This window comes from Callorhinus ursinus, unplaced genomic scaffold (genome assembly GCF_003265705.2).
Source record: "Callorhinus ursinus isolate GAN/ISIS: 27379988/994484 unplaced genomic scaffold, GSC_fseal_2.0 scaffold1, whole genome shotgun sequence".
Lineage (NCBI taxonomy): Eukaryota > Metazoa > Chordata > Mammalia > Carnivora > Otariidae > Callorhinus > Callorhinus ursinus.
This window is the reverse complement of record NW_027397063.1, coordinates 23,555,426-23,578,502: the sequence shown is the minus strand read 5'-3', so window position 1 is coordinate 23,578,502 and position 23,077 is coordinate 23,555,426. Positions and strand designations below refer to the sequence as shown.

Genomic DNA, 23,077 nt, shown 5'->3' with positions numbered 1-23,077 from the left:
AAGACCTTGAGCATGGCGAGTGTAGGACTCAGGCCAGCTTTGGTACCGTTTCATACAGAATACCTAGTGCTTCATATTGAATACCTATTGTAAACATTTACAGAATGCCCACTGTGTCTTGGGCATTGTTCTGGGCACTGGATATCTAGAGTGATAAAGATAAATTCCCTGTTCTCTTGGAGGTGACATTTGAGTACAAAGAGCCAGACAGTAAATACATAAGCATATTCTTTGATCAAGGACTGTCTCCATGCAGGGCGCTAAATACAAAGTTGGATTTTATCAAAGAAAGAACACATGCCTGTCTTGCCCTAATGGCTCAGATAGCCTCATTCTGTCTGTGTTTTTTTAACCCTGCCAAGCTACTTCTGAGTGTGACTTTGGCTCTGGCACTTAGAGAAGCCCTCATCAATGGCATCCTTTGTCCTCCTTTGCATTTGTACTGGCAGCTGAGAAATTTGGCAATTCCTTATGCAGTGACTAACAGTAATACCTCTTTGCAGATGTAATGCACCATATAAGTGGCAAGTCCTGTACAAACACTAAATAATTAGTCTTCATAATAACTCTAACAAGATAGAGTGTAAAACTGTTTTGTATGGAAATAACCGAATCGTTGTGAATATACCTATTGAAATCACAGCATAGTGGAAGGATGTGTGTTGTGATTCTGAAATTCTTGACTTGTTTTTTTTTTTTAATGGCTAAAATAAACACAGATACAAACAGTAACATATAAGATGCTGTTTTACAAATGCTGCATTTTCTTCATTCATAAATTGCATTTATAGTTGAGTTTAAAATATGTGAAATGCAAACATCTAATAAGCTAGAACCTATGATTTTGACATTTTTTTATGATACCCCTGATTCAAGTCTGCTGAATATTGACTACTGAAATGTTGATCTGTAGCGATGTAGACCTTTCTCTAGAATACATTACAGATTTAACTTTAAACTTGTGTTTGCTTTGTCTTGATGACTTAGTGCCATAGGAATAAATGCTAGAGAATATCTTGTACTGTTGTGGGTTCCTGAAGTGAAATAATTAAACCACAAAGCATGGACCGCAGATAGCCATGGGGGCTTTTCATAGAAAGGGACACTATGGTGTGCATGTTTCTGCAAAACGGGAACATGGCTTAAGCTTGGACCCAACCTGAAAGTAATTCTAACCATTAAAAGACCAGGAATGGGTGTCCCCGTTGCTGTGGCCCAGCAGAACACAGAGGAATGCAACTGTGTTTACATAAGCTTGTTCTTCCATCATATGTTGTGTAAACAAACAACTTTACTTTTTTTATTCCAGTAAGAGCTTCTTCTGTTCGCAATTTTCTGTATTCGTTGGTAAAGTTGAATGGTGTTTGAAATCCTCTATAACTTCTTCAGAATGTGTAATTTGTTTTACAAAAATGTACTGTTTAAAAAAAATGTACTGTTTCTGAGGGTACAGCCTAAGAGGTTTGTGAAATCTTCAAAAGCTCCAGTAGTTAAGAAAATAAGTGCTTTTACCAGCATATTTTCTTCCAGAATCTTAACCAAAGCATAATTTAAGTTTTAAAAATAGAGTTGTGTGCTATAAAAAAGCACAAGTAGAAGATGACATAATTATTGAAGAGCATTCATAGATGTATTCAGTGCCAAATTTTAAAGTGAATATGTATCCTTTAGGAAACTGTTATGATTAAATCCTGACTTTGTGCAGAATTGATGTTTGCTTGCATCATTTAAAAAATCAAATTCCTTAGCTTTAGAAGATGATGGTATAAGGTGGATAATACCTCATGGAATATTATTTTACATGTTATCATTTTAGTTTTCCTCTTTGATGGGTTAAGATATCTTTCTGTAAATTCATCCTTTTTGTTAGAATGTTTTTAAAAGTTTGGAATTACTCTTTTAAGAAACGTTAGAGCATTTTGGAGTGCCCAGCTGGCTCAGTTGCTAGAGCACACGACTCTTGATCTCAGGGTTGTGAGTTCAAGTTCCATGTTGGGTGTAGAGCTTCCTTAAAAAAAATTTAAAAATAATAAATGTTAAAGAGTTTTGAACACATTTGTACCTCAGATAACACGTTGTTCTTCTGGGGAATGCTGTGAGCTTACTAAGTAGGAATGCAAGTAGTTATAAAAGCCTTTGTGATGTACTTTCTTATCTAGCTCCTAAAACATTTATCTTCATATAAAATAACTTGCAATAAAACCCTATTATATTGCCATTTTCTGACAATATGAAGATTAATGTTGTTTCTTGACAGACATCAGCATTTATATAAACTTTATAGGAGGAAAATATCAAAGTTATAGTAGAAATGCCAGGCACAAAATATGTGTTCAATACAGATATGTTAAATGGAAGAATGATACTTATTTTGAAATTAGATAACATTTATTTCAGCATGTATGTGGGCATTGAGATAGAGAACTAGCAGTATGATAGAAGTGAGTAATTTGGGATGCCTGAGTGGCTCAGTCCGTTAAGCATCTACCTTCAGCTCAGGTCATGATCTTGGGGTCCTGGGATCGAGCCCCACATCGGATTCCCTGCTCAGCAGAGAGCCTGCTTCGCCCTCTGCCTGCAGCTCCCCCTGCTTATGCTGTGTGTGTGTGTGTGTGTGTGTGTGTGTGTGTGTCAATTGAATAAATAAAATCTTTAAAAAAAGTGAGTAATTTATCCTCTACTCAAAAATAAAGATTAGGTAGGTGATAGGGAATTTTGAAAGCAATTAAAACAGGCATGCTCTGACTAAACATCTATATGGTTCTTGTCTTTGAGAATATCCTTCCTTTTTTATTTTTCCTCCAAAATACCCTAATTTTAAAGGATTTTTTTGATGTATTATTTTCTTTTCCCAGTCAACAGCTTACTACTCTTTGCTGCAAGGTTTAATTGACAAAGTAATCATTTAAGTAGAAAAGAAAATACCAGAACTGCGTATTATTTTCCTCTCTTTTTCTCAAGATACCTACTTCTAATTAAAATGCTTATATTTAATTAAAACACTTATTATTGTATCAGTTTTTTAGTCATTTTGTTGTTGTAATAAAAGCAAATTACTGGGAAGAGTCAGCACAACATACTAATCTGAGTGATGAGTTCTAATTCTCAACATACCACTGAAAGTTTGAAGTGGCGTCTTCCAAACATGGAAAAATCTGAGAAAACACAAGAATGCAGGAAATATTCAAAGAGAGTCAGTTGACTGTCAGAAGAGAAATTTTTCACTCAACTTCTGTTCCAATAGAAAGAGGCTGGATATTAATTGTATCATTGATATCTATGTGATTAGAACTGTGAACACTGTATCCAGATTAAGACCAGATAGGTGGGCAAATTGAGAGAGCAGAATCCTTGGGAGAACAAGAGATTTGTATTCTAACACTGCTGCTAAATGTTTACAGATTACTTATTCTTAAAATGAAACTAATAAATTCACGTTGTCCTAGCCTTGTTATGGGGACTGAGTGGATATTTGGTGTGGTTCCTTACATAGCAAATGTTCAGTAAATGTCAGCCATTGCTAGCATTATTATTTCATTGCTCACATTAACATTGTTATTATTTATGTGACATGCTCCTCTCCTCTCTGAGGAGCCTTAGATTATTTAATTTCTAAAAGAAGAAGTTTGGATCACCCATCTCTTAGGCCCCTAACTGAACCAGAATTCTATGATTCATGAAGCAGAAGGCATTGTGGTTCACAGATGTTCACCACATGATCAGGGAACAAAATTAATTCTAGGTGAGCCTTACCAAAATTGGGTACTCTTAAGACTGCAGTGTGCACTGATCTACAATCACTGTCAGGCCTTCTGCAATAATGGAGTGGATTTGTTGGAAATATAACTGATGAGATAGGTAAATGGCATTTTATAGTAAAATGTTGACTTGTTAAAAAAAAAATGCACTGCGTTGGAATTGGCGATACCTCTGTTTTCTTCTGGTCTCTTCCTGACAAATAACTCAAGCTAGTGACAAAGTTTCTTGGGACTCAGTTGCCTCTCTTTATGGGATGGATTGGACGTTGTCAAAGACCAGTGCCTGTTCTATAATTTTATGTTTTATTCAGTTCTAAAATTTCCCAGAGGGTTCTAAAGGAGTGTTATAAATATTAAAGTCTCCATAATACTTGAAACACTTTCTGCTTAACTTTTTTTTCCTGTTGCCCCTCTTTCCTCAATATTACCCAAATAGATTGTAAAGTCAACACTAAATTTTAGAATCCTTTTCTGAAAACATGTTTACCTATTTTGAGAATTATATTGAAATTAGTGTATCACTTTTCAGAAAGACCAATGATTGTATGTTTTGTTTTGTTTCAAAGGATAAATCTTAAAGTATTTTTTCAGACAAAAAAAGTAGGGAGATTCAAAGATTCAATGAAGCTTATGTTTGTGTTTTTTTTTTTTTCTAATTTAACAGAATGAAAAAGAGTGAGAAGTGGTTGAGCAAAATTCTGTGTACCAACCTGCGAACATAAAACATTACATGAATTGTGGAAGAAATGTGATGTTAGGATGAACAGTGGTTTGTTTAATAACTATTTAGGTGATAACTACTTGGATACATTATATATATATATATATATATATATATATATATATATATTATTCTTTTTCAAATTGATATTAAATCTTTTCAAAAGTTAGTTCCAGATTTTAGAATTTCATAATATTCACACTATTTCATAACTATCAAAATATGCATTTTGATTTGTTAGCGAAGGAAGGATTTTTTTTTTTAAGAAAAATGAACTGCATTTGAGAATACTTACGGATGCCATTGGTTTTTCTGCCAAAATGCTGCCAATCATTTGAACTCAGTTTTTAATTACTTAAATATATACATGAGTTAAGAAAATTGGAGGGTTGCCTGGGTGGCTCAGTCGGTTATATGTCTGCCTTTGGCTCAGGTCATGATCCCGGAGTCCTGGGATCAAGCCCCACGTGGGGCTCTCTGCTCAGTAAGGAGCCTGCTTCTCCCTCTCCCCCTCTCCTTTCTCCCCCCCGCTCTCTCTTGCTCTCTCTCACGCTGTCTCTCTCTCTCTGTCAAATAAATAAATAAAATCTTAAAAAAAGAAAAAAGAAAATTGGATAATTTAACTAAAAGTTCATGTCATTCTATAATGTGACACATACTATTTTCGCCCACAAGAAAATGCTCAGGACATGTACAAGGAAGAAAGTTGCCTTTATAGAATAGAGAAAAAAGTCTTCAATTCATAACTCTGCAGGGCTGCCTGTAGCCATAGGCAATACTAGAGTTTTATGCTTTACAGCTGTAAAAGTAATTGCATGAGCATTATCTAAGCAACAATCTTTAATGGATTACATTTTGTTAGCTTTTCATTCTATACTGTAAAAACCCAAATAACATAGTAAATGAAAAAAAAAACTTGATTTATCTGACTTAAACTTTTGATATTTCTGAAAGACATTTTATTATTCATTGGTTTATTTGAGATATGATCTCAATTTGTAAATAAGATATAATGTTTCTAAGTTGGTTTTAAGTTCACCAAGTAGAAAAATTGTACAAATGGTTTATTTTTATTTGAAAAGTATTTTCCTTCTGTGTGTTTCAAGGGTGTTAAAAATTTTTCAGAGGTGTTGTCTTAGATTAATAATGTAATCCAGTAAAGGCACATACTTTCTGTTAAGGTCCACTCATTTGCTTTTTCTATAAACCTTACGTTTTATTTGTAGTACATTCTTAACACCTAATTATAACGTAATTTTATAAATAGCAAAAGTCTTCAAAGCCTGTTGTTTTACTTTGTGGTAACAGTAGCTGAAGTTTTCAGTTCAACAAGGTTTACTTTTGTGTCTATGTATTTTATTAATAAATAATGTACAGTATTAAAATTAGAATTATGACAGTGTGGTGCGATTATATTGACTTTTCTTTCTCTTTTTACCATTCTTGCCTAAGAGGAGGACCAAGTCTCCTCTTTGAAGTCTCATTTTCCAAGTGTTAACATAGTCATGTTGTGCCCAAATTGTCTCAATATGTAGATTAAAAAATGGTTTTGTTTGAGTGGATGTTAAAGCTTACGCAGATGTGTGCACATACTTCGCTGGTAGAGAGGAAGGAAAAGTAGAGAATTAGAAGAGAAAAATACAGGATTTTGTAAGCCTGTAAGTTTGTTTGAGGTTCTGAAACCAAAATTTAAGTGTTTCTTTTGAAATAATAGTTTGAGCATAAGTTTTCTACATGCAGTACTTCATCCATGAAAGTATTTTTCAGTGTCACTGGAGTAGAGAGACACCCATTTCGGTACAAAATTGTTGTACCAAACGTTCAGTTCAATAGATTTCAAAAGATAAATAACATTTGACTGGAGTTCAGAGATTAGGACTGTATATATCCACAATTGAGTATAATGATTTCATCTTGTTCCTGCAGTCCTACGGGATGACTTCAGACAAAATCCTTCCGATGTCATGGTGGCCGTGGGGGAGCCTGCTGTGATGGAATGCCAACCTCCACGAGGCCATCCTGAACCCACCATTTCCTGGAAAAAAGATGGCTCTCCACTGGATGACAAAGATGAAAGAATAACTGTGAGTATTTAATTCAGCAGTAGGGAGCATTTATAGATCTAACGGTATATATCTTCACCAAAGAAAAGAGAAAAGTGAAGTAGGTTGTTTTTTTTTTTTAAATAAAGGGTTACATTATCTCCCATTTTCACTTCTTCTTTTAAAATAAACATCTTTCCATTTTCCCGGTATTGACATGAAAATGAGTGAGGAAAATGCATGTTGCTTAGTTTGGAGATTAGAAGAGAAAACTCTAATTTCTACTTTAATGTCTTAGACTTAACACTTCCATGTATGATTTAGTTGTTATTATAATTCAGGGCATATCACATCTCCATTTTCTACAGTAAAAAATGTTAAAAATTCGGTAATATAGTTATGTTTCCAAAGGCCTCCCAAGTCACTTCAGCATTTGTTTGTTTGTTTTTTTTAATCTCTTTCTCCTTTTCAAATGGCTTTTGTGTTCTTTAGAATTTAATATTCCTGAAAACTGAAATTTCATTCTGAATGATGGTTAATGATGGATTTATCTCATTCGAAAATAAAATCACATGACTAGATTATTAGATTTCAAATTCCTGCTGTAAGAAGCCCTCTTGGCGCAGTGGGCAGCGCATCAGTCTCAAATTCCTGCTGTATACAAGTAGAGAAATATGTTATCTGGAGTAAGGATGAATTTTTCTTCTTGACATCAGTGATTCCATATGACTTCTTTGCCTTTTCTTCGCTTTTTCTGTCTTGTAAGGTGTTTACTGATGTACCAGAATAACTGAACTCTCATTGATTCTATGATTGGACAATATTGCCCTTTATAAATTTCTTTGTTTTGCTCATACTCTGTGTCCGTTATGATCACTGACCTCAGGAGAATATGTGTTTAAGGAAAAGTCACTGCTAAACATGGAGAAGAACAAAGTTATAACACAGACTACATAACCCTAATAAATGTTTGCACTATTTCTGAACAACCAGTTATCAGATTAGCATGAGAATTAAATAGTGAAAAATAAAATCGAGAAGCTTATGGTAGACGGGTTTTACGGAATTTGAAGAAAAAAAATCAAGCATTTTTTCTGCACTGATCTGAATTAGAATGAGTCTCTCAAAGGATTTTTATAATTCTAGCAATTGGGGTGAGAATAACCTGGCTGTACTTTTAAGAGGTGCTGAAAAGTCACATGGCAAAGTGAACTGTATGGGAAACACTGGTTTGGGGAAGCGAAGTAGAGATCACAGGGGACAGAGACTATAGGAACAAATGCTTCTCTTATTGGTGATGACAGATTCCTTTTAGATTTATGTACAATTAAGATAATATCTTTGCCTTAAAAACAAATTTTAATTCATCTACTGACCACTATCTGTAATTTCCATTTCCCTGCCTGAGTGATTCAAACACATTGAAACCATTATTACCCATTTCCTCCTTCAGATCTTTCCTGATTAATTACCTATTTATGTTTAATACAAATTAGTGCTAAAATTCTCAACACTGGAGGTGCAGCATTAAGCAGAAATTAGTGAGTGCCCTTCTGAAGTTTATATTCTGTGCGTAAACAGGTAAAACCAAAATAGATAGTATGATATACAATATGCTAGACTATAATCAGTCCTATAAAAAATACTAAAGGGGTAGACAGATTAATTAAGATAGGGGTAGTATTTCAGGTTTAAATAGGATGACCAGAGAATGCTTCCCATAAAGACCTGAAAAAACTGAAGGAGGAAACTACACAAATAACTGGAAAAGTAAGCAGACAAAGCAGTAAGTTTAAAGACCCTGACATGGGGCCTACCTAACACATTTTTTTGAAAAGAGCAAAGTGGTCAGGGGGGTTGAGCAAAGGGGAGATTGGTAGGAGATAATATTGGGGGAATAAGTAGCCAGACTGTAGGAATATATATATATATTCATTTTTTTTAACTGTGAGACCTTATAGATCTTGTAAATAGTTTGGCTTTTCCCCTTGGGTGAGTTGGAAAACATCAGAAGTCTCTCAGCAGAATCCTCTGCTGTCGAGAACACACTGAAGGATAATAATGATTAAGCAGAGAGACTAGTTGGGAGCTTTTGCAATAATCTAGGCAAGATGGAAATGGTGGTTTGGATCAGTGTGCTAGGAGGGGAACTAGTGAGGAGTGGTTAAAGCCTGGATCTGCTGTGAAGCAATAGCCAACAGAATTTGCTAGCAGATTGGATGTGGCTTATAAATAAAGAGAAGAGTCAAGGCTTACCTTAATTGATTGGTCTGTGCAACTGAAAATATTGAGATGCCATTAATTGCAGAAAGAGAGGATTTGGGGTTGGAAGTATCAGCAGCTCAGTTTTGGACATTGTAATTTTGAAATTCTTATTAGATATCCAAGTATAGATGTCAAATAGGCAGTTGGAAACATGAATCAGGAATTCAGAGTTGAGGTTGAGGCTGCAGAAAAAATTGAGTTGTGGTAGACATAGCAAGTACTCATTACTATGCAATCCTCCCCTCCTTCTGGGCAGATGAAAGACTCTGCTTCTCAGTTTCCTTGCTGTTGGGCAGACCAATTTGACTGGTTCAGCTTCATGGGCTGTGAGTGGAAATTAAATAAATTAAATACTAGTGAGTGGGCCTCCAGCACTTTCTTTCTTTGCCATGTGGCAAACAAGGAGGACACATGTTCCAAGTAGTGCAGCTACAACATGGACACTCAAAGAGCCTGGGTCCCTAAGTTAGGGGTACCAAAACTTTCCACCCCACACCTCTGTCTTTCCATGATGGACACATCGAATGAGTGAGCAATCTTTGTTGTATTGAGTCATGGAGCATTTCTTACCACAGACTAATGTAGCTTATCCTGATGAATATGGGAATCATCATCATGTCCATATTATTTAAAAACAGGAGACTGAAATCACCAAGGGAGTGATTATATGTAGAAAGGAAAAGAGGTCCAATGTTTAACACCCTCAGAGAGAAGAGACAGAAAGAGCAGTGGAGACTGGGAGTGAGGAGTGCAAAGGGTGGGAAGGCGGAGGGCAGCCAAGCAAAGACAGTGTTTTAAGAAGGTGGCAAAGACTGAGTCAGTTGCAGCTGGTTCATCACAAAATAGAAGGACTGAGAATTGACCATTGAATTGAACAAGTTGGTGGTCATTCGTTGATGACCTTCACAAGGGCACTGTCCGTGGAACAGAGGGGTTGAAACCTCACTGACCTGGTTCAGGAGAGATTGGAAAGATTGAAATCAGACACAGAGTATGAACAATTCTTTTCATATTGTATCTAATATAGAAGATAAAAAATAAAGGTGATTGTAGTCTCACATTTTGAAAGGTGAGACTTACTCTTAAATACATGTGTATCCGTGCATTTTCTGTGATATTCACAGTTTAAAACTGCTATGGTAAATTTGATTTTTTTTATAAATCTCAGAACTTCCTATTGTATCAAATATTGAATTTGAAGAGATGTCATGGTTTATGCCATAATGTTTAATTTATTATTGGGTCTTCATTTATCCTCTGCTGCCCAGAGGCTGCTATCCCATGAATACAGGGCACCATTTCTCCTACACTTAGTAGATTAGAGTCAATATAAGAACCACCTCCAGTCAGGAATCAAACAATTTAAAGTTGCAATAACCTATGACTATGAAAAATGCCAAGATGTTAACGTATAAATAATTTTAAAACCATTTAAATGCTGCCAAAATGATGATCCACAATAATGTTCCATATGCTAGGAAGTTGTAACATCTGAAACTTTTACTATTTCTAAGACCATCTGTGTGTTTTGGATAAATTATGGCTGTTAAACTGATAAAACACTAGAGGTAAAAAAATGTATATATTTATACAGGCAGGGAGATGAATAGATTAAAATCAGCAGTTTGGGTTCAAAATTACTGTTCTTATTTAGATCATATTGTTTTTGTTTTTGTTTTCCTTTAAGCAAGACTAAAATTGAGTAATTAAAACAAAAATTTCAAACAGAAACAGAATGTCTGACGTTTTTTCCAATTCTTTTTGTCCCCCCAAACTGAAAGTAGACTCTTAAGAGATATTGGTTATTAGATATTTTATGTGATTCTTCTTTTCTAAGTTTTGTTTTCAAATAATTGTTTTCATTTCTATTGTTAATGTACTTTGCCAAATGTGTTGAGTACAGATGAACAGGAGATTAAAGTACATAATATCTTTATGAAAGGCAAGTAAAGATTGCACAGTTATTGCTACAATTTTGATTATAGGAAATTCTAGAGTTCTTTAATGTGGTGGCTTTCTTTGTTGAAAATGTAAAGTACAACCCTCCCAGCTGTGAGAACAAAGACACACCCTACCAAAAAGGGCAAATATGTAATTGAATTGTAGCTGCACCTGTATTTTTGATGTTCTTAAGTCATTTCTTTTTACATTGACCTGGATTCTGAGCCAAATTTTAGATCTATGATGATTATAAACCAGCAATATATAAATAGCATTTTCTTATTTTCCTACCTGACAGGAGAATCTTTTAGAACTCTTTTGGCACTTATTTCTTAGAATAATTTGAAGGAGAACTTAGATGATGTTTAGTCTTTCTTCCTTTCTTTTATTTTTTTTCTAGACGTGAGTATTTATACTTAGAGTTAGAAATAGAAGTAGTTTAACTGGCAGGCTGGATTAAACAGATTTACTTCATATGCCTGAGAATTAGTCATAACCACTATTATTAATAAGTGAAATTTTCTCATAGAGATGAATCAGATGGCCAAAACTTTTTTTTTGGGGGGGGTGATGTAGAACATTTGGCTATGCCTTACAAAAAGTGATATATTTATTTTATTTCATTATATTTTGGAAATATTGTGCTTAAATTCACAATTGTTTTGTAAATGTGAAAAATTGATAAAGTTAAAAATAGGAAAAAAACATATTGAGCACCTGCCATGTCCCAGATACTCTATATTATCTCATTTTTTTAAGTCTTTTTTTTTTTTTTTTTAATTTGACAGAGAGAGACACAGCGAGAGAGGGAACACAAGCAGGGAGAGTGGGAGAGGGAGAAGCAGGCTTCCTACGGAGCAGGGAGCCCAATGCAGGGCTCGATCCCAGGACCCTGGGATCATGACATGAGCCGAAGGCAGTCGTTTAACGACTGAGCCACCCAGGCACCTCTATATATTATCTCGTTTAATTCCCTTGAAAACTCAATGAATAAGCTTTTTTTTTTTTTGCTCCCCTCCTCCTTGGCACACTTAGTCTCCTGGATGACGATGATGATGATGGTAAACACTTACTATACAGCACTTGCTATGTGCCAGGCCCTATTCTTTATACATGTTGACCCTTTTAATCTTGACAACAACCTTGTCAGATAAATACTAAAATTTCACTAATGCAGCAATTAACTCTGAATTGGCTGGGGAACAATTATGAGAGCATCTGTCTTTTGCTCACTAATAACATTTTCTATAGGGTCCTATAGATTTTGCTACATATATAATGACTCTGATTTGCTATCACTGTAGATTTTAACTTAGAATGGTAGTAACCTTTAGCTTCTGCTGTAAAATATTATCTTTAGGGAGTGACTGTTTGGCTCTGTCTGAAGAACATGCAGTTGTTGATCTCGGGGTTGTGAGTTCGAGCCTCATGTTGGGTGCAGAGATTACTTATAATCTTTGAAAAAAATGTTACAGTACATTATCTTTATAAGGGTCTGGAGAGGTAGTTCACTCAGTGAAGGTTATGGTGGTGTTGAAACTGGGATTGGTACATTTAAGAATTGGTCCAGGGGCACGTGGGTGGCTCAGTCAATTTAACTGGCCAACTCTTGATTTCGGCTCAGGTCATGATCTCAGGGTTGTGGGATCGAGCCCCGCATCAGGCTCAGCACGCAGTGTGGAGTCTGCTTTAGATTCTCTCTCTCTCTCCTGCCACCACCCTCCTCCCCCACTGACCCTCATGTGTGCTCTCTTTCTCCGGGCTCTAGAAATCCTACCTCAAAAGATATGAGGATGATAAATAACTGTTTACCATTTGACATTAAGAAGGATTTATATTAAAAAGGATGTTATGAATCAGTGAATTATTCAACTGAATGTGTTTTATAATTGTCCAAATTGTGGATTAGCCAGGTTCAAATATAATCAGCTATACATACTTCAAAGCTTATTGCTGAAAAACTAAACAATTACAAGAAATTATATGATGAATAGGAAATTGAGTTAAAGAAAATATTGTTGATGTAGTGGCTTGGCAATTTTGTATAGATACAGTTAAGTGTAACAAAAACTAATACTGTAACAGTACAATGTAAATTGTGAGATCTACCTGGACTCAATTCTAAAATATCAGAGTTAGTTTCTTCATAATAACCTTTGGCTGTCATTTATCTTGAATGATTTCATTTTACTAGTTAAAAGAAAAGCTTAAAAGACATTTATCTTTTCATGTTTGAAATTCTTAGCTTTTGAGCTAAAATTTACAGATGAATAAAACATGCTTTTTCCATTCTCTTTGTGTGTGGCTTTGTGACATAAACATTTTTTAATGACTTGTGTTATTCTTTGCAATAAGCTGTGCCTTGAATTTTTAATTTTTCTTCTTGATCTCTATGCTATAGTAGCATGCTATAAATATTCTGTATAGCTTAAAAGGTTTTTTTTACTTAACTGAAAAAAAATAATTTAGATGATGGAGAAATAGTTTCATTTTAAATTGTTTCCATCAAAGCCACGGTCAGACTTGAAACCATTTTATTGTCAATTTCATCTGCTTATCACATAACTATAGTAAGATTTTTTTTCATTCTTCTTTGAAAAATGTAGAAAAAATTTACAGCATCAATGTATTTTAACAGGATGAACAAGTGTATTAATAAGTTTTTCTTAAGGTGACTTAGATGGGATGGCCAGGCATGCTGGCTTGCTGGGGACTGTCCTGTCATCTGCGTTAAAAATCCCTAGTCCTGGGGAAAGCAGGACAATTGGTCACCCTAAGCCTAGATTGTTAAAGGAATTGATTTATAGATGAATGAAAAATCATATTCATACAAGGTATGTAAAAAATAGTTAAAAAGCAAATAGAAGGGTCTTAACCTACGTCATTTCTTTCATAAGCCAGTTAAGGATTTGAAAATCATGAATGAAGTTAGGAGAAAAAGTCAGTTATACATCGAAAAAATTATTTAGCCCTTCCCAATCCCACGCCGGAGAGGTACAGTTATTAGAACGTAGTATGTCATCAGTTCTTTTTCTAGTCCTTTTCTGCTTCCTGTGTGTCTTGGTAGGTTTCTTTGATTTCCCTCGTTGGTGTGATATTTTGGTGAAAAGCAGCTGACTCACATCCCATCCAAATCCCCAGTGTCCTCCAGATCCTTCACGAATTTGGCATTCAGCCTCTCCTTGCCAATTACTTCCTTTCCCCCCAATTCCCACATGTCTCCTTCCTAAGCCATCTGCTCCCTCCTCCCTTCCTCCGATTAGTGCTTTCCTCTGGTCTTCCGATTTCTTTTATTGTTCCATGTCTGCTTGTTTCCTTTTCCCCTCTCCTCCCCTAGAGGAAATCAGCAGACTTAATGCAGCTGATGTCATTGAGCCCCCTTTCCCTGAGAAGTTAAATTTGTGTTCCTGCAAAATAAATACGTAGTTCTATTGTGTGGAGATCAGAGGAAACTGGTAGAGTCAACTAGATTTCTTTTTCCTGTCCATCTTACATAGAGAGTCATGCATATTACATATTTTATTTTTTTTAAACATAAATAGGTTATTCATGGTTTAAATCTGAGTTACATCAGTATAAATCTATAATATGAACTCTGGTACTGAAGAAGGAAGAAACGAGTTCAAAAGTAAATTTATGTACTCTCCTACTCTCTTAATTTTCACGTGTAATAATTGAAACACAGTGGATTAGTAGAATAAAACATGGTCTTCGGTGTTATAAGACCATATTATAATTTCGGGTTTCATCATGTATTAAATGCATGATCTTACAAACATTTGATCTCTATATATGTCATTGCTTCCACCTGTGACATGAATTGTCTAATAATACCTATGTTGGTTCAGTGGTGGTGTTGTGGGAATCCAGCGAGGAAATACATGTCAAATGTCATTGTAAATGGTGACACACTCCCTGTCTCTATATTAGTAACAAACGTTCTGGTTATCACTGTTGTTGGTATACCTACCTGAACGCTGGAGATATTTAGTTATCAAAAACTCCACAGAAAAGGAAAATCAGGAACTGTCTGGACCATAGCAGCTTTAACTTTCTGAATAAACAAACAAAAAATATAGATATATATGAAAAGAGATCTAGCATTTATGTCTCATCTAAATTTCTATGTCCATCTGATTCAACACTCTGAGGAAATTCCATTTTCTACAGAGTCACCAAGAGTATTCAGTTTAGGTGAGGATTATGAGTAAAGAATTTAGATGAACACTGATATTAAGAAACAAATTCGAGTCCTCTGTACATCTTTTTTGTGAAATGCAGTGATCAACAGGGGATTCCACAAGAGAATTTAAGCCCCCAGTGCCCTAAGGCATTCACTATGTGTAACAAGTCGACTTTTCTTCTGTGCATCTAGTTCTGTATAATTCTCAGGGGAATTGAGAAATGCCGTGATTCAGATGAGGTATGCCGGTTGAGCAAGGCTGGTTTTTATCTTCCCAAGGAACATCCTGAATCTTCCCCGAAACTTGTAACTCTATTTAAATAGTAATACATTTACTCATGTTTGGACACTGAAACTAGAGAAAAGAAAGCCAAGTGTTTCAGACCCACTTGTGAAATCTCGGTACTCTTATGAAAGAATTGTAATAAATGAAGGCATCCTCAGTTCTAGCGTTCGAATTAGTTTAGATGACAGTATAATTATAAACATAATTCTTGTGATCCTGTGGTTATTGCTTTAGTTTTTCATTATATAGGTGTTAGAGATGCATTTAGAACCTTGGATCCCAAGGGCTTGAAGGAACAGATGATGAGAGTCTTTGCCTATGATCTTCCCTCTGCCTGGAACCTCTTGACCCCTATACCCTCTTGTCTAACTCACTCATTTTTCAGGTTCCAACTCAAAGACAACTTCTACAGACAAGTCTTCTGCAAAACCCCACTCTGCTCCTCCACACTAGATTTATCTCTCTGCTATCCTGACCTATGCCTTTTACTAAGTACTTTTCTTTTAATCTGTTAGAAATTATTGGTAAATTACTCCTCTAATATACATAAGATACGTGAGGGCCACCCGTATTCCCTAGGTCTGTCTTATGGTAGGAGCTCAATATCTATTTCTTGGGAAAATATTAAGTGAATGAAATGTAAATCAGAATAATGTTTTCTAGCACACCTAGAACTCAAAGGTTGCTCATTTGAACATACTTGATTTTATGTCCCTACATACTTTTTGTATTTATTGTCTTATTCCCCTATAAAATGGAAAGGAGGTATCATCCACACTATTTATTTTTTTCTAAAGCATGGTTTCCATTACATTAATAGTATGTGAAGGAAGAGATACTATACAAGTTAGTTCTGTGAGTAAGTATATTTCTGTAAGTGTGACTTACAGATACTCACAGAATTTTACAGGTGGAGCTGACTTGAGAGATTGTGAATAGGCAAACTCCTTTATTTTTAAGAAGAAAGGGGAAACCAGGGGATGTGATTTGCCCTGAGTCCCTTAATGAATCTGTGTTGTGAGTCCGGAGTAAGAGCCAGACATCTCAACACCAGATTTCTTCCTGTTCTCATTTTTCCCATGACAGACTAGACCTGATCAACTCTTCTAAAATAATAACACTTATGTTTGACTAAGACAAGTCCTAACACAAAATCCACAGGTAAAGTGTTTTACTGGATTCATTTCATGTAATTTTGTCACTTGTTTTGTGTCTCAAATTCAATATTTCCTATCTTGGTAAGTATAGAAAGTAATATTTTTCAATATACCCTCAGCTTAGTTACCCACTGGGCACAAGCATGGCCTTGTGTCAGTTTGATTAATAATTCTGAACATGTTTTGGCTTTATCAAATATGTTATTAAGAATGTATCCAAGTTCATCTTGAGTGATTGTGGTTGCCTCTGAATCTCATTCAAAAAACGAAAATTTGCAACAATTTAAATAGTAAGTTAAGCCTAACCTATGGCCATCTTGGGAAAGTCTTTTCTGTCTGAAGTTCCTTTTTTTTATTTTTTTGTTTAATTTTATTTTAAGTAGTCTCCACACCCAATGTGGGACTTGAACTCACGACCCTGAGATTAAGAGTTGCATGCTCTACAACAGAGCCAGCCAGGTGTCCCCTGAAAGCTCCTTTTCGAAGCTGCACTAACAACTAGACCATGGCCAAGTCCTTTAATTATTGACACTATTAAGATAATAATATCTTCCCCGATTATTTATTAGGATTATTATGAGAATCAAACCAGAGCAATGAAAGTGTTTTGAGCACTATCAATGATAGCCTCAATTGGAAGGTGTTATTTTCAGTGTTTCTGTCTTTATTTTCAGTTAACGTTCATTCTGCATTGGTATTTATAACTTGGAAAGGTAAGAGACCAGTGATTTTTAACCTCAGAATGAAAAAGAACTCTTTTGAATTAGATATTCAATGGACAAAACAAAACAAAATGGATTAAACTGTGCTATACCTTGTTTTGATCAATATTTTATTTTTAATTTTATTATGTTATGTTAGTCACCATACAATACATCATTAGTTTTTGATGTGATCAATTTTTAAGTGTATATCAAATATACGACTCGCCTTCTCTATGGCATCTACCTTTAAGGGGCTCTACAATTTAGAGTCCATTTGCCCATTTTTGTCTAGGTCCCTTGAGACACCTTGTTGTAATTCCTAATAAAGTTCTCATACGTATATGTAAACTCATTCAAGTATCACAGAGAGGGTGCAAGTAGGTTTGGAAGCAGAGGTACTGTAGCAGAGACTAAAGACTGCCAGATAATGTATTTTCTATTTCAACAAATAGTCTTTGGTTCAGGAAACAGGAAATAATACACTATAAAGTTTTCAGGTTTCCTCTAAGTAATGTAATGAACGTCCCTATGAGTACAAGTCCTAACATATGTGAAAAATCAAAATAATCTTGAACAGTTTTGTTCTTGTACAATGTTGATGTTTTATCCTGTTTTGTGTTTCATGCTATTTGTCAGGACTCTTTTAAATCTTTTGAGATGATTCTGGCTTTCTGATTTTTTTTTCCAAACAGTTTTCCTTAAAAACAGTTTTGAATATTTTTCTAAAATCTACTCCCACTCAAATGCTGGTTTCAGCCAAAACAACATTAGAAGACATAGGGAGTACCTAGCGGATCTGCCCAAGCCACCTTCCATATGGAAATCGGTCAATTCCTGAAATTCACTGGGCTGAAACCTGATGTGGATGTACACTGCTGGTTAGCATCCATGATCAGAAGTCAGAGTAGACCTTCCAGAAAGTAGTGGCTCAGACATTTGAGTAATCAGCTAAAGAAAAGTTGTACCTCATAATTCAAAGTAATTATCAATACAGTATCCTAACCAGAAGTATTATAATTCTATGAAATGAACACACGTGGTCAGATGACAAAGCCTGTAATAAGAATTTCAGATTAGCTGGGGATACTGATAGAGAAAGCAGACTTACAAATGTTCCTCCCCAACTCCCACCTGCCTTTTTTCTCCCCTTATAATACATGCTCACTCAAGCAGCTGCGTTTCTTCATTTTCCAAGACTTTGATATATTTGATCAGGCCGGTACATTTCTCCAGATAGCCAAGGACTAGTGAAATTTTACTACTGTTTGGGAGCACTTTGTTTAATTATGGGTTAAAGTAGTTTGCCAAATTAAAGGTATATCTTTTGTGGCTTCAAGGATGATGCTCTAACCAGTTTATTTTATTTTTGATGTTCTATTAATCACAGATGAATTGCTTCTCAAAAGATACAGTTTAAAAAAATTTATCTTAAAGCATTGCTTATAAATCTTACCTGTGATTTGGAAAACATTTAAATGATAGCAAAATATATTTTGGTCAATTCTCTGTTTTTTTAAAAAAAAGCTGACTTTTCTAAATGCTTGTAATTTTTGTGTTTGCTCAGGACGACCCAGACTTCATTTGTTTTCTGTTTACCATAGGCAGAATGAATTGTAATCTTAAAAGCAAAGGAGTAGATTGAAAAGTGCACTTGATTGTACAAGGCATTCTTTCCATGTTTTAACATGGTCCAAGATGCAGAAATCAAAGAAATTATTTTAAGCCTTAATCCCCCCTTTAAATAGGTTGGGATTTCTTTTTCATTATTTGTAACTGGCTAAGACTGACTCTATCTACTTCTCAATCTTTTACTATTATCACTTTTATATAAGGATACTCTCTCAAAGAAGAATCCCAAATCTTATGCTGGGGCTGATGTCTAAACTAATGCTGATTTTGCATTTCTTTTGTTCAAAGGATAGGTGCTTTAAGAGCACTAATATTCTCTTGGTAACATCTGACCACTTCAATTTTTATCTCCTTAAACCCAAAGAATTTGATAATATGATAAATAGTACACTTGTAAAATAATCTGGTGTGCATTAACAAAATTACTAACAGATGGCACGGGTTTTCCCTTCTTAAATCTTACAAATCTAGGTGATCATGAATGCTTTAAAGGCTGATCGCAGTAGAAACAGGCTCCTATTTAAGTCACCTTTAAGAGCATCATCTTGTATGGGAAAATTTCAAGAGCAGTTGAACTCAATATGGGTAAAACTGGTTAAAATAATGGCAATTTGTTTCCTTGAGTGGATAACGTGTAATTTGCTCAGGAGTCCCTCATTTCATATTTCTTTGCCTTTGAATGTTCATGGTGTCACTCTTCTCTCACCTAGACATATTATGCCACCGTATTGCCCCATGCATCATGCTTATAAAAGATCATGTCAGAGTTCCTCATCTTTTTTAGGGAAGCTTATAAATATTCTGTTTAAATTATAAACATGCCATGATAGTAAGTTTATGTTTATATGAGGAAAGAAGAACCATTCCTCTGTGTAGGAACTAATATAAAATATTTACTTAACTACACTTTACTTGCAAAGAACACATGCTGATGTCAAGTGTAAACATGCACATCCCCCCCCCCCCCCCCCCCCCAGATGGATTAAGGGCAATCAGGTTGGATAGCCAGATCAGTCAGGTTGAATACGGAGTCAGGTGGAAGGACGGCCCTCAGGCTAACACCTATCTCTTTGCCACACCATTGAGTCTTGGGATCTATACATTTGCAAGATATTGCTAATCCATAGTTTGTGGTGTGGGATGCGAAGAAAATATGAGTTCTTGCTTTTTGTTCCAAAAGAAGCACTCTATGTAAGCTTTATTTTGGATCTGTGGAGAATGAGCTCTGATCCACTTATTAAATGATGTAGAGCAAGTTGCTGATATTCTCTGAGCTTGTTTTCTCATCCCCAAGTAGGAAAATATACTTCCCTTGTAAGACTGTTGTAAAAATCAAAGATGATGAATGTGATAGTGTCGTGTATATAGCACATGTTGATACATCACGATTTTCATCACCTACAACAATAATAATCCAGATTGCTGTGTAAATACATTCATACATTTATGAAATGTACCACAGACTCACTGATATAATTTTCATGTGCTTTTGGAGAAAACCATCAAAGGCATTTTATACTTAGGACTTAATTTTTTTCAGGGGTTAGGTTTTTGCAGATGATTTTTTTGGAGCGGGGCATAGGGAGAGGGAGAGAGAGAATCTTAAGCAGGCTCCATGCCCAGCATGGAGTCCAAGGCTGGGCTTGATCTCGCAACCCTGTGATCATAACCTGAGCCAAAATCAAGAGTCGAACGCTTAACCAACTGAGGTACCCAGGTACACCTACATTTTTGCAGTTGGTAAAACCTTTAAAACTTTTGAATCATCAGAGAATTTAGATTTATTTATTACCTTGACATTAAGTCATTAGAATTTGAATTTGTCCTCTGCAAGGCAATATAAAATAGTGTACTTCTAACTTAAATTCTAAAATATCAAGCCTTTTTCTGAAGTGATGAATGAAATCAAGGAATTCTATATATCTGCTTTTTTAGATCTTGAAAAATCTGATTATTGTCTTTTCTGTAGGTATTGTGCTACATACTAGAGATATGATAAGTTCTTTACCATTCTAGAGTTTATATTTCATGGGATCAAGTTTGTTGTTGTTTTTTAATTGATTTTATCTTATTCCTTAATCTTTCCACCGGCTAACATCACTTCCACCAGAACCTTTCCCACCACTTAATTCTGGAGCCTCCTTCTATTAGGATTTAATAATTAATATTAAATAGGATAATATAATAGAATAATGGAATATTAATATTTAGTTACTAGAATAGCTACTCATTATGTTTGTGTGGATGCAATCTAGAATTTACAAAATTCTGAATTTCAACTCAAAGTTCAAATACTTACAGACTTAGGGTTAGGAGCAGTTCAGAACACTGAGATCGTTAACACCATTGATACTTTTTGCACTACATTTTCTGTTCAGGACGCTTTTGTCTTGAACAGAGAACTAAACTATTCATAACCGAGAAAGATTATCCTAAACAAATACCAGTCCTCTCTAATTTCCTTTTTCACAGATAAATATAGAAATATAAGGGGTCATGATACATTTGTTTTTATTTCTTATTTGTCCATGCCTTAATCATTAGTTCTCAGGAAATAGTGAGAAATGTGCATGGGTAACTCTGAAGCTTAATGTAAACCAACGAGAAGAGTTCCTTTAAGCCCTAGCTCCAACCTTTTTTTCTCATGAATTTAATGTCTTTCTCACATGAGGAAATTACTCAATTTGCTTTCTTAGGTAGTACTTAGATATATTTTCATTTGTTTTAACATGAACGGCGCCTGGGGGAGAAGAGAGTTATTATTTTTATCTTAGATGTCCCTTATGGGAGGAGGCACACATTTGCCAAATAATGGAGCTAGGTTCTGACATAGTCTTGTGATCAATAAAAGAGAGTGAAGCAACTGGACATATGGATATTGAGTCTCTGACCCTGGTCTGATGAGCCCTGACTTCTGATCAATCAATTAAGCTTGATTAAGTCTCCTCTTGCTCCCCTTTGACTCTGGAATTAAAATACCACAGAATGGGAGTGGGTGTTTACTTCAATGTGTAGCTACTTTAGGGATATTCATATTTGTAGAGAATCCCAATAAATAGGATTAAAGGATTTTATTGCTTTTTACTTTTTTCAAATTATAAATGTTTCCATTAAGTAATTCTCCTTACTTAATTTCCATAAAGTCATTGTGAATTTCTGAATCCAAGAATCCCTTGCATACTCAACCTTGATTTGACTTTTTCTGCCATGGTTATGTATCTTATTCAGAATATAAGTGCATTTAAATTTCAAGAGTAACAAATTATACACAGTCTCTGGAAAAGGCATTATCTTAGCAAGGCATTTGGGGGTGAGGGAAATTCTCACACTGGACCAAAACTATAGAGAAGATCTAAGCATAAGAACTGATGGAGAGAAAAAGGGATTTACTGTTTGAAAAGTATTTTCAGCTGGGGCACTTGTAACTTGAAAGAGCCAAGTGTTTGAAAATGAGCTTTTCTTCCCTCAAATACTATGAGCATCTGTCATCTTTATTTCTAGAGTATAGTCATAATTCCTCCATAGATTTTTATTTCAGGCTGTCCTAACAGTGACTGTATGTAAATTCAGAATTATAGCCAGATGGTTGGACTAGGTGATAAAAAGCAAACCTGGTTTTGTAGAAAAGTGAATATTGCCCATAAGACTTCGTTTTTACCTTTAAAACAGCAGGACATTGTTTCATGAGACCTGTGAAGGAACTAATACATTAACTTTAATAGCTGTGAGCTAAATTAATTTTTCATATGCATACAGAACTCTACCACGTAACACCTATAATTTTCATAGAGGTAAAAATCAATCAACTTTCTTACTTTTAGGAGATAGCTAGCAAAGGCTATTTTCTTCCAAAACCACTCTTTATATTACTTCCTTTTTATGAGGATTTACTTTTGGGCTCTGATCTTAATGATTGGGGAACCAGACACCTGGGGAATCAGCTAAAAGCCTTCCCTGTTTATCTGCTCTCCATTTCACCAGCACCAAGCAGTTGCCTGCCCCTGGTTTGAAATACAGTAAATTAAAGGGGGCTTTCTTGGTTGATTGCTTTAGGCTACATAACTGTGACTGGCTCCAGAAAATGGGTGTCTAAGAGAAAATGCCAAACCCAAGTCTTTATACTGACTTTGAGCCACACTCCATGGAAAGAGGTGGGTTTTAAGGAGACTGTGTCTCTTTTCTACTCTTCCTTGTTAAAATGAGGATTCACAGGAAGGTCCTCTGGTGATAGAAACTCGGTAGACAGAAAGGTAATAATTTATACCTTCACAAAGAAAATTCTCCTCTCCCTGCGACTTAACTGTGTCTCTCTCTGTAGGGCGGTTCCCCCTTGCCTGCAATTAGCAATACAGCACTTCCTGATGTGGTCTATGATCATATTATCGGAGGTA

The 23,077-nt window shown here is 35.3% G+C and overlaps 1 protein-coding gene across 9 annotated transcripts in view; it reads left to right on the top strand.

Annotated features, from left to right (window-relative positions):
- Window positions 1–23,077, top strand: part of ROBO1 (roundabout guidance receptor 1) — a 1,122,251-nt gene that overhangs the window by 977,191 nt on the left and 121,983 nt on the right. For all 9 annotated transcript variants that reach the window (XM_073892039.1, XM_073892029.1, XM_073892010.1 and 6 more), the window contains one exon: window positions 6,406–6,563. In XM_073892039.1, coding sequence (XP_073748140.1) covers window positions 6,406–6,563 — 158 coding nt within the window. The remainder of the gene's footprint in view (window positions 1–6,405; window positions 6,564–23,077) is intronic.